Source organism: Neophocaena asiaeorientalis, unplaced genomic scaffold, assembly GCF_003031525.2.
Source record: "Neophocaena asiaeorientalis asiaeorientalis breed wild unplaced genomic scaffold, Neophocaena_asiaeorientalis_V1.1 scaffold7, whole genome shotgun sequence".
Classification (NCBI taxonomy): Eukaryota; Metazoa; Chordata; class Mammalia; order Artiodactyla; family Phocoenidae; genus Neophocaena; species Neophocaena asiaeorientalis.
In genome coordinates this window covers 4526005-4538067 of record NW_020185337.1, presented here as the reverse complement: position 1 = coordinate 4538067, position 12063 = coordinate 4526005, and the positions used below count along the sequence as shown (strand labels likewise).

At 37.2% G+C, this 12063-nt stretch overlaps 1 protein-coding gene across 2 annotated transcripts in view; it reads left to right on the top strand.

Moving 5' to 3' along the window:
* SMARCA5 (SNF2 related chromatin remodeling ATPase 5) overlaps window positions 1–12063 on the top strand; it is a 46065-nt gene that overhangs the window by 15979 nt on the left and 18023 nt on the right. For both annotated transcript variants that reach the window (XM_024736076.1, XM_024736077.1), the window contains 2 exons: window positions 2029–2097; window positions 5214–5323. In XM_024736076.1, coding sequence (XP_024591844.1) covers window positions 2029–2097; window positions 5214–5323 — 179 coding nt within the window. The remainder of the gene's footprint in view (window positions 1–2028; window positions 2098–5213; window positions 5324–12063) is intronic.

The window sequence follows — 12063 nt, the reverse complement described above, 5'->3', positions numbered from 1 at the left end:
ATACAAACAAACAAATGAACTCATAGAAAAAGAGATCAGATTTGTGGTTACCAGAGGCGGGGGAGGGGGGGGAATTGGTTGAAGCCAGTCAAAAGGCACAAAGTTTATTGTACTTATTTATCTTCCACTTATAAATAAGTACTAGAGATGTAATGTACAGCGTGATAAACGTAGTTAACACTGCTGTATGTTATATACGTGAAAGTTGTTGAGAGTAAACAACAACTAAGAGTATTAATAGTAATAAATCCTAAGAGTTTTCATTACAAGGAAAAATATTTTTTCTGTTTCTTTGATTTTGTACATATATGAGATGATGGATGTTCTGTAAACATTGTGATAATCATTTCATGATGTGTGTAAGTCAAATCATTGTGCTGTACACCTTAAACTTATCCAGAGCTATGTGTCAGTTTATCTCAATAAAACCAGAAGAATAAAAAAAAAGAATTGGCCTACCTTTCAGTCTACTTGAGATAATCATTACTTTTTCACGCCTTTAGGTAGTTAGCTTCGTGTAACCTACTAAGTTTTGTATGCATCCTGAGAATTTACTTTTGTGCCTTTTGATTTTAGTCTTATTTTAGAAATCATGGTTTGTTCTCTCTGGAATGTCATAGATTCGCATTCTTATTTGGTGGTCCTGTTGGCCTGACATTGTTTCAGTGGCTCTAGGTGGACTGATTATGTTTTTAAGGTAGTGCTCAGGGTGTTCCCTCAAGTGAATTTGCATACTTCATGTTGCCTGTGTTTTAAGTCCCCAGGATGCCCTCTCCCCAAGATGGCCTTCAAGTTTGGTGAAATATGTCTAACCATTCTTTCTTATGGTCTAGCAAACATAGAACCTAATCCTCACCTTTGATAGATTATTTGCAGTGATAGAAATGGTTAATTAACTATTTGAACTGTTGGTTGTACTTAGGACCATAATGTACATTATGTCAAGAGTCTGTGCTTATTAGTAATTTCATTTTTTTGTTGGACTAGAATTCATTTTTGACCCTTCGTTCCCATTGCTGGAGTGTGTGTGGCTTTGAAGAGCTTATTCAAATAAGTTCCCAAAAGGTGTTAATTTTGGTTTGTTGTGTTAAGTAAGGATCATTTTAAGAGTAGAGAAAATTGTGTTCTTGAAAGACATTTAGTCAGTGTCATCAAGCTACTTTAGTTCTGCTTTATGTATTTTGATTTTGTTTTTGAGATAATTTTTTTCCTACCACATTGACACTTCATTTGTTTAATAATCTCTGCTAAAGCTTTGTTTTAGTTAACACAGTGAACTCTAAGATTATGTTTACTAACAAAGCAAATACAGTTGACCCTGAACAATACAAGTTTGAACTGGGCGGGTCCACATTTTTTTTCTTTCAGTAGTAAATACTATAGTTCTGCATGATCCACAGTGGGAGGGCTGACTATAAGTTACATGTGGATTTTCAACTGCATGGAGTATTGGTGCTCCTAACCTCTGCATTGTTCAAGGGCCAGCTGTATATAACAAATATGCTAAAGAGGTAAGGAAAGGGAAACTGTCCTTGTTCAAATCCTACCCAAATAGTAATGAAATGCTGATAATCTCAATTTCACTTTTAGTAAGTTTAATGAAAATTGACATTGCTCTAGAAAGCTTGTGTTTGAGTAGTCTGAATGGTCTTTGAGAACAAACCGTGAAGTGGTTTTAATTTTTAAGGTTTTCTGAAACTGAAGAAGGATATTTTTTCAAGGATATTGATTTTCTAATTCTGTAAAACTTGGTTTCTAACAATTTTCTTTTCACTATGAAACTTGGCATCTGGATGTTTTTGAGAAAAATGTTAAGGAAATTATGATTCTCAAACTAGTTCTAAAATTAATTGCTAACAATAGCGCATATGAAAAATAAAGAATTGAACTAAATGATTTTTGTGGTTCACAACTCAAACATTAAATTAATTTTAGAAATTATTGTTATATGCTATATAACTAGCATAACAGGGTATTTTTAGTTAATATTATCTCCGATCTTAACGTATTTTTTATTTGTTAATCTAGGACTTTGATTCCTGGTTTGATACAAACAATTGCCTTGGGGATCAAAAGCTAGTTGAGAGGCTTCATATGGTAAGTATTTTGGAGTAGGGTTAGAAAGCATATTTCCAATGGGAAAAATGCTACAGATTTAAATTAGTGGATTATTTTTCTGTTAACAGAAAGCACAGTGGCTTTAGCATCAGATCTGTTTGAATCCTGCCCACTTAACTGCTTAATCTTATGATGGGAGGAGGGGTAATATAGGCAGTTTTAGCCTTAGAACCTAGGGTGGAATACTAACTTTATGAAGGAAAAAAGTAATCCCTTAGGGTTAAAAAAGTACAGTGGGGGAAAGAAGAGTTGCATAAGGACTTAATATAGATAAGTTTTGGAAGCTTAGTTTAATTTGCATTCCGTAGGAGAATCTAACAGATTTTGTTCTAAAAGGCCAAAGGTCCATCTGTTGTTCTTAAATCCAGTGACTGTGTGTAAGCAGTTGCTAATAGCTCAGTGCGAGAAGAGTTGATATGTTTTTGCCATGAAGTATGGCTTCGTTTCTTCCTGTGGAGATTCACAAGTGAAAGTTGGTAGGAAGATAGAAATTTCTCTGATAGACCACAGATTGTGAGCAGGGTAAATCATGTAAGCATGACATAGAAGGCCTTTCATGACCTAACTTAGGGTTCCTCAACTTTTGTTGACATTCTGGTGTAAATAATTTTTTGGAGGGCGAGGAAGGGTGGCTTTCTTGTTTGACAGCATCCCCAGGGCTCCTGTGCTCTAGATGCCAGAGTATATGCCCTCATTTGTGATAATGAAAAATGTTTCTAGGCATTATAAACATGTCTTGCAGGGCAACATTGCCCCTCCTCCAAAACGTTAACCATTCGAGTATTTTCCAACTTCTGTTTCACTTCTTATATCAAGCTTTAATTTGCTAGAGTTGCTGGCCCCATTGTCAGTTTTCTGTAAACACTGTGCTAATCTCAGTCTCTCTGCTTACCTTTTTTGCCACATCTAGTATCCCCTTTCCTGCCCTCTTACTGATAACACCTAGGCCAAGACTCAGTGGTGATGTCACTTTCTCCACTGAATACCCAGGCTGAGGCCAGCCTAGAGACTCCTTCTGTATATTCTATCTTTACTAATCTTGACATTCTAAGTTATAGGACTTTGCACAGGGTACTGAAATGACTTATTTACACGTTTTCCCTGCTGCATTGTAAACACAAAGGCAGAGTATGTCTTAACATTTGTTCTTGTATCCCTAGCACAATGCCTGGCTCAAAGTGGATATTTGATTAAGGGGAAAAAATTAAAAATTTTATGAATGTTCTGATATTTCTTTCTACATAAGTTAATTTTTAAGATACTTTAAAATTCTATGTACTGAAATTTTATTTTGTTAAACATTTGAAGATGATGATCTAGACACCTTTGTTTCAATTTAGATGGCATTCAAGCATGTAAGCACTCAGATTTATCTGTTTGAAGGACTGTGGAGTATATATGTAGGCTTTGCTTTAATAAATAGATGGGTACATGTAGGTAAAGCATACTAAAATCCACACAACAGAATACCAGTTTTGGCATTTGTTTGTTTGTATGAAGATACGTACCAAATCAGGGGGAAAAGGTCTGGTGGCTACCATTCTGCTCTGTCCTGAAAGTCCCACCATAGCTCCTGTGATCTCATAATGAAAGAGTATATTCACAATCACACGGGTGTACTTAGGAATGAGATAATTCTTGTCGTATGAGTTTTCTATTGTTGCAAAACCCCCCAGCACCCCCAAAAACCCGCACCAAAACCTAAATTGTATGTGTTTTAATAATTCCAGAAGTTATGAGTTGGCTCAGAGGGCTCTTTGCTGGTTTTACCTGTACTTATCCAGCTGCATATACCTGGACGGTTCTGGAAGAGGGCCAGTGGGGCTGAAGGTCCTTGCTCACGTGTCTGGCAGTTGGTGCTAGCTTCCGGCTAGGGCCACACTAGCTTCCTTATGTGATGGCATTAGAGTACTGTTGCTTAATTATTTTTCTCACCAATTTTTAATTTGTTTTGTGGTGATTATATTTTTATAAGCTAAGTGTAAATAGAACAAAGGACGACACAAATAAAAGGATATCTTTAGTTTTATAGATGTCAACTGCATACAACATTGGTATGTCTCACAAGTATAATGTTGTGTAAAAGAAACCAGATATAAATGAGCATGACTCTTTATAGTTAAAAACAGGCAAAACTAATTTATGATGTTAAAATGTATGAATATTGCTTACCTTTGGGAAGAAAAAGGGGGATAGTGACTGGTAAGGTTACAGAAGGATTTATGGGATGTTCTGTTTATCTAGGAGATGGTTACATGGGTATGTTTACTTGATTAAAATGCATCAAACTGTATATTCACGATTTGTATACTTTACATTTGTCTACTTCCATAAGAAAATGGTAGTAAATTTAAAAACTATAACCATGAAGACATCTTAATGTAGACCTAGCCATTTCTTAAGTAATGTTAGACAGTCTACATGCAGGTAACTAGTTTGAAATCTGAGAGGCAATGAATGTTGAAAATATCATCTTGAAAATTTACTATTTTTAATACTTTATGACAGTATATATTTTAAAAAAATTTTTGTTGGAGTATAGTTGCTTTACAATGGTGTGTTAGTTTCTGCTGTACAGCAAAGTGAATCAGCCATAGGTATACATACAACCCCTCTTTTTTGGATTTCCGTCCCATTTAACTCACCACAGAGCATTGAGTAGAGTTCCCTGTGCTACACAGCAGGCTCTCACTAGTTATCTGTTTTATACATAGTATCAATAGTGTATATATATCAGTCCCAATCTCCCAGTTCATCTCGCCCTCCCCTTCTCCCTTGGTATCCGTACATTTTCTACATCTCTTTCTGCTTTGTAAATAAGATCCTCTATACCAGTTTTTTCAGATTCCACATATATGCGTTAATATATTAATTTTTCTCTTTCTGACTATGTATTGAAAAAATATTAATCTTAACATTACTCTTTAGGAAATCACTAATAATAAGCTATATATTTGGAAGGAAGAAGTCCTAAGAATAATTTGATGTCCAAGAAGATACATTTATTTCTTTGTATTTAATAGACACTTTTGAGATCCTGAAATAATACTTATATTACAGATAAGGTCATCTGCATTTCTTTTTGCTCTTTTAAGGTTTTGCGTCCATTCCTCCTTCGTCGAATTAAGGCTGATGTTGAAAAGAGTTTGCCTCCAAAGAAGGAAGTAAAAATCTATGTGGGTCTCAGCAAAATGCAAAGGGAATGGTATGTGTACTGAGACGTTTTTGAAATCACTCTTGATCCTGTACTAACTTTCATTTGTATTTTATTTTCCTAACTTGTGTTGTCAAGGAATTCTGTTTGCTGGATTGAACTCAGCCTAAAGAGTTTCCCAGTCGTATAATTTGATTAGGACTTGCTAATCAAATTTGTGATGCAAAGCCTTTATTAGATGAAGGAATCAAGTTGGGAGGTTTATGAATTCAAAAATTAAACTTGGCATTTAACAGGGATGCATTTAAAGCCTGCTGCTTGGGTTTCTATAAAAGAAGCTGTGGTGGCACAGATGTGAGACATGTGGTTAACCTGGTGGTTCATAAATACTGGCCCGTGGGCTAGTGTTAGTCCCTGATGAAGTTGGAGATTGTAGAGGTATGAGAAAACTTAAGTGCTTTCTCTTATCGCAGAAAGCTACGTTTATTTAATTTAAAAGACTCCGTTCTGAGTTGATGTTTTATTTTAGGCAGGATAAAATGTCCTTTTGTGAAATTATGGTGATGACACATGGTAGCTACTTTTACAATACTTGAATAGGACTTACCAAAAAAGTTGAAAACCTTGTAAGTTTTTATTATCTTTTTCTTCTTTTCTTTTTTTTTGAATTTTATTTTTTTATACAGCAGGTTCTTATTAGTCATCAATTTTATACACATCAGTGTATACAAGTCAATCCTAATCTCCCAATTCATCACAGCACCACCACCACCCCCCTGCGGCTTTCCCCCCTTGGTGTCCATACATTTGTTCTCTACATCTGTGTCTCAGTTTCTGCCCTGCAAACCGGTATATCTGTACCATTTTTCTAGGTTCCACATATACGCGTTAATATACGATATTTGTTTTTCCTCTTTCTGACTGACTTCACTGTGTACGACAGTCTCTAGATTCATCCACATCTCTACAAATGACCCAATTTCGTTCCTTTTTATGACTGAGTAATATTCCATTGTATATATGTACTACATCTTCTTTATCCATTCGTCTGGTGCTGGGCATTTAGGTTGCCTTCATGACCTGGCTATTGTAAATAGTGCTGCAATGAACATTGGGGTGTGTGTGTCCTTTTGAATTATGGTTATCTCTGGGTATACGCCCAGTAGTGGGATTGCTGGGTCATATGGTAATTCTGTTTTGAGTTTTTTAAGGAACCTCTGTACTGTTCTCCATAGGGGCTGTATCATTTACATTCCCACCAACAGTGCAAGAGGGTTCCTCTTTCTCCACACCCTCTCCAGCATTTGTTGTTTGTAGATTTTTTGATGATGCCCATTCTAACTGGTGTGAGGTGATACCTCATTTTACTTTTGATTTGCATTTCTCTAACATTTAGTGATGTTGAGCAGCTTTTCATGTACTTATTGGCCATCTGTATGTCTTCTTTGGAGAAATGTCTATCTAGGTCTTCTGCCCGTTTTTGGATTTGTTTTTTTGATACTGAGAGGGAGTGTTCTGATTTCATTCTTTTACATGTAGCTTTCCACTTTTCCCAGCATCAGTTATTGAAGAGACTGTCTTTTCTCCATTGTACATGCTTGCCTCCTTTGTCATAGATTAGTTGACCATAGGTGTGTGGGTTTACCTCTGGGCTTTCTATTCTGTTCCATTGATCTTTATCTCTGTTTTTGAGCCAGTAACATATTGTCTTGATTACTGTAGCTTTGTATTATAGTCTGAAGTCAGGGAGCCTGATTCTTCCAGCTCTGCTTTTTTTCCTCAAGACTGCTTTGGCTATTCGGGGTCTTTTGTGTCTCCATACAAATTCTAAGATTTTTTTGTTCTAGTTCTGTAAAAAATGCCACTGGTAATTTGATAGGGATTGCGTTGAATCGGTAGATTGTTTGGGTAGTATAGTCGTTTTCACAGTGTTGATTCTTCCAATCCAGGAACATGGTATATCTCTCCATCTGTTTGTATCATCTTTAATTTCTTTCATCAGTGTCTTATAGTTTTCTGCATACAGGTCTTTTGTCTCCCTAGGTAGGTTTATTCCTAGGTATTTTATTCTTTTTGTTGCAATGGTAAATGGGAGTGTTTCCTTAATTTCTCTTTCAGATTTTTCATCATTAGTGTATCGGAATGCAAGAGGTTTCTGTGCATTATTTTTGTATCTTGCTACTTTACCAAATTCATTGATTAGCTCTAGTAGTTTTCTGGTGGCATCTTTAGGATTCTCTATTATCATGTCATCTGCAAACAGTGACAATTTTAGTACTTCTTTTCCAATTTGGAGTCCTTTTATTTCTTTTTCTTCTCTGATTGCCATGGCTAGGACTTCCAAAACTATGTTGAATAATAGTGGTGAGAGTGGACATCCTTGTCTTGTTCCTGATCTTAAAAGAAATGCTTTCAGTTTTTCACCATTGAGAATGATGTTTGCTGTGGGTTTGTCATATATGGCCTTTATTATGTTGAGGTAGGTTCCCTCTATGCCCACTTTCTGGAGAGTTTTTATCATAAATAGGTGTTGAATTTTGTCAGAAGCTTTTTCTGCATCTATTGAGATGATCATATGGTTTTTATTCAGTTTATTAATATGGTGTATCACATTGATTGATTTGCGTATATTGAAGAATCCTTGCATCCCTGGGATAAATCCCACTTGATCATGGTGTATGATCCTTTTAATGTGTTGTTGGATTCTGTTTGCTAGTATTTTGTTGAGGATTTTTGCATCTATATTCATCAGTGATATTGGTCTGTAATTTTCTTTTTTTGTAGTATCTTTGTCTGGTTTTGGTATCAGGGTGATGGTGGCCTCATAGAATGAGTTTGGGAGTGTTCCTTCCTCTGCAGTTTTTTGGAAGAGTTTGAGAAGGATGGGTGTTAGCTCTTCTCTAAATGTTTGATAGAATTCACCTGTGAAGCCATCTGGTCCTGGACTTTTGTTTGTTGGAAGATTTTTAATCACAGTTTCAATTTCATTACTTGTGATTGGTCTGTTCATATTTTCTATTTCTTCCTGGTTCAGTCTTGGAAGGTTATACCTTTCTAAGAATTTGTCCATTTCTTCCAGATTGTCCGTTTTATTGGCATAGAGTTGCTTGTAGTAGTCTCTTAGGGTGCTTTATATTTCTGCGGTGTCTGTTGTATCTTCTCCTTTTCCATTTCTAATTTTATTGATTTGAGTCCTCTCCCTCTTTTTCTTGATGAGTCTGGCTAATGGTTTATCAATTTTGTTTATCTTCTCAAAGAACCAGCTTTTAGTTTTATTGATCTTTGCTATTGTTTTCTTTGTTTCTATTTCATTTATTTCTGCTCTCATCTTTATGATTTCTTTCCTTCTACTAACTTTGGGTTTTGTTGTTCTTCTTTCTCTAGTTCCTTTAGGTGTAAGGTTAGATTGTTTATTTGAGGCTTCTCTTGTTTCTTGAGGTAGGCTTCTATTGCTATAAACTTCCCTCTTAGAACTGCTTTTGCTGCGTCCCATAGGTTTTGGATTGTCGTGTTTTCATTGTCATTTGTCTCTAGGTATTTTTTAATTTCCTCTTCGATTTCTTCAGTGATCTCTTGGTTATTTAGTAACATATTGTTTAGCCTCCATGTGTTTGTGTTTTTTACGTTTTTTTCCCTGTAATTGATTTCTAATCTCATAGCGTTGTGGTCAGAAAAGATGCTTGATATGATTTCAATTTTCTTAAATTTATTGAGGCTTGATTTGTGACCCAAGATGTGATATATCCTGGAGAATGTTCCATGCGCACTTGAGAAAAAAGTGTAATCTGCTGCTTTTGGATGGAATGTCCTATAAATATCAATTAAATCTGTCTGGTCCGCTGTGTCATTTAAAGCTTGTGTTTCCTTAGTAATTTTCTGTTTGGATGATCTGTCCATTGGTGTAAGTGAGGTGTTAAAGTCCCCTCACTATTACTGTGTTACTGTCGATTTCCTCTTTTATAGCTGTTAGCAGTTGCCTTATGTATTGAGGTGCTCCTGTGTTAGGAGTATATATGTTTATAATTGTTATATCTTCTTCTTGGATTGATCCCTTGGATTGATCAGTCCCTTGAATTGATCATTATGTAATGTCCTTCCTTGTCTCATGCAACATTCTTTATTTTAAAGTCTGTTTTATCTGAAATGAGTATTGCTTCTCGCTTTCTTTTGATTTCCATTTGCATGGAATATCTTTTTCCATCCCCTCACTTTCAGTCTGTATGTGTCCCTAGGTCTGAAGTGGGTCTCTTATAGACAGCATACATATGGGTCTTGTTTTTGTATCCATTCTGCGAGCCTGTGTCTTTTGGTTGGAGCATTTAATCCGTTCACGTTTAAGGTAATTATCGATATGTATGTTCCTATTACCATTTTCTTAATTGTTTTAGGTTTGTTTTTGTAGGTCCTTTTCTTCTCTTTGTGTTTCCCACTTAGAGAAGTTCCTTTAGCATTTATTGTAGAGCTGGTTTGGTGGTGCTGAATTCTCTTATCTTTTGCTTGTCTGTAAAGCTTTTGATTTCTCCATTGAATCTGAATGAGATCCTTGCTGGGTAGAGTACTCTTGGTTTTAGGTTCTTCCTTTTCATCACTTTAAATATGTCATGCCATTCCCTTCTGGCTTGTAGAGTTTCTAGTAGAAATCAGCTGGTTAACTTTATGGGAGTTCCCTTGTATGTTGTCGTTTTTCCCTTGCTGCTTTCAATCATTTTTCTTTGTATTTAATTTTTGCCACTTTGGTTACTATGTGTCTCGGTGTGTTTCTCCCTGGGTTCATGCTGTATAGAACTCTCTGCGCTTCCTGGATTTGGGTGGCCATTTCCTTTCCCATGTTAGGGAAGTTTCCGACTATAATCTCTTCAGATATTTTCTCTGGTCTTTTCTCTCTGTTCTCCTTCTGGGACCGCTATAATGTGAATGTCAGTTACGTTTAATGTTGTCCCAGAGGTCTCTTGGGCTGTCTTCATTTCTTTTCATTCTTTTTTCTTCATTCTGTTCCACAGCAGTGAATTCCACCATTCTGTCTTTCAGGTCACTTATCTGTTCTTCTGCCTCAGTTATTCTGCTATTGATTCCTTCTAGTGTAGTTTTCATTTCAGTTACTGTATTGTTCATCTCTGTTTGTTTGTTCTTTAATTCTCCTAGGTCTTTGTTGAACATTTCTTGCATCTTCTCGATCTTTGCCTCCATTCTTTTTCCGAGGTCCTGGATCACCTTCACTCTCATTATTCTGAATTCTTTTTCTGGAAGGTTTCCTATCTCTACTTTGTTTGGTGGTTTTTCTGGAGTTTTATCTTGTTGCTTCATCTGGTACATATACATAGCCCTCTGCCTTTTCATCTTGTCTGTCTTTCTGTGAATGTGGTTTTTGTTCCACAGGCTTGTAGTTCTTCTTGCTTCTGCTGTCTGCCCTCTGGTGGATGAGGCTATCTAAGAGGCTTGAGCAAGTTTCTTGATGGGAGGGACTGGTGATGGGTAGAGCTGGGTGTTGCTCTGATGGGCAGAGCTCAGTAAAACTTTAATCTGCTTGACTGCTGATGGGTGGGGCTGGGTTCCCTCCCTGTTGGTTGTTTGGTCTGAGGTGAGCCAACACTAGAGTCTACCCAGGCTCTTTGGTGGGGCTAATGGCGGACACTGGGAGGGCTCGCGTCAAAGAGTACTTCCCAAAATTTCTGCTGCCAGTGTCCTTGTCCTCACAGTGAAACACAGCCACCCCCTGCGTCTGCAGGAGACCCTCCAACACTAGCAGGTAGGTCTGGTTCAGTCTCCTATGGGGTCACTGCTCCTTCCCCTGGGTCCCGATGCACACACTACTTTGTGCGTGCCCTCCAAGAGTGGAGTCTCTGTTTCCCCCAGTCCTGTGGAAGTCCTGCAATCAAATCCCAGTAGCCTTCAAAGTCTGATTCTCTAGGAATTCCTGCTCCCGTTGCTGGACCCCCAGGTTGGGAAGCCTGACCTGGGGCTCAGAGCCTTCACTCCAGTGGGTGGACTTCTGTGGTATAAGTGTTCTCCAGCCTGTGAGTCACCACCCAGCAGTTATGGGATTTGATTTTATTGTGATTGCGCCCCACCTACTGTCTCATTGTGGCTTCTCCTTTGTCTTTGGATGTGGGGTATCTTTTGGTGAGTTCCAGTGTCTTCCTGTCGTTGATCAGCAGTTAGTTGTGATTCTGGCGCTCTTGCAAGAGGGAGTGAGAGCACATCCTGTACTCCGCCAGCTTGAACCAATCCTCACTGTGGTTTTAATTTTCATTTCCTCCTCTTTTTGTCTTTTTTTAAAAGTTTTATGGGTATCTGAAATCTAAAAGGCTGGAAACTGCTGACTTAAGTGTAGTGTTCAGAGGAGGGGAATAAATAGCCACTGTGGTATAACCAGGAGAGAACACATCTCAAGTATATTGTTTCATACTTTATATTGATAAGTATTTGCAAGGGTCTGCAGTTGTTGGTAAAAGGACAGAAGGGATGTAAGGCAAAGAAATGGGGATGTTATCTGGTAAAGAGATGACCAGTGTAGAAGATAGGCCATCCTAAATGTCTTCAAAAATTTTGAAAGGTGTTAGGGTTAGGCTTGTCTTATCTAGTTCTAAAATACAGAATTAAGACGTGAGTCAATGCTGAGGGAAGACAAATCTTTTTTAGTTATAGTCACATTGAGGAACTTTATATCAGTCAGAATTGTGGGTGCCTTGAGTATTTCGTGCCCCATAATTCGAGTTGTTAAGCATGGATTGCTTTCATTGTTTATGTTATTTTGCTCAGTGGGTTCAAGGTGCTGAATATTTGGTATTTGG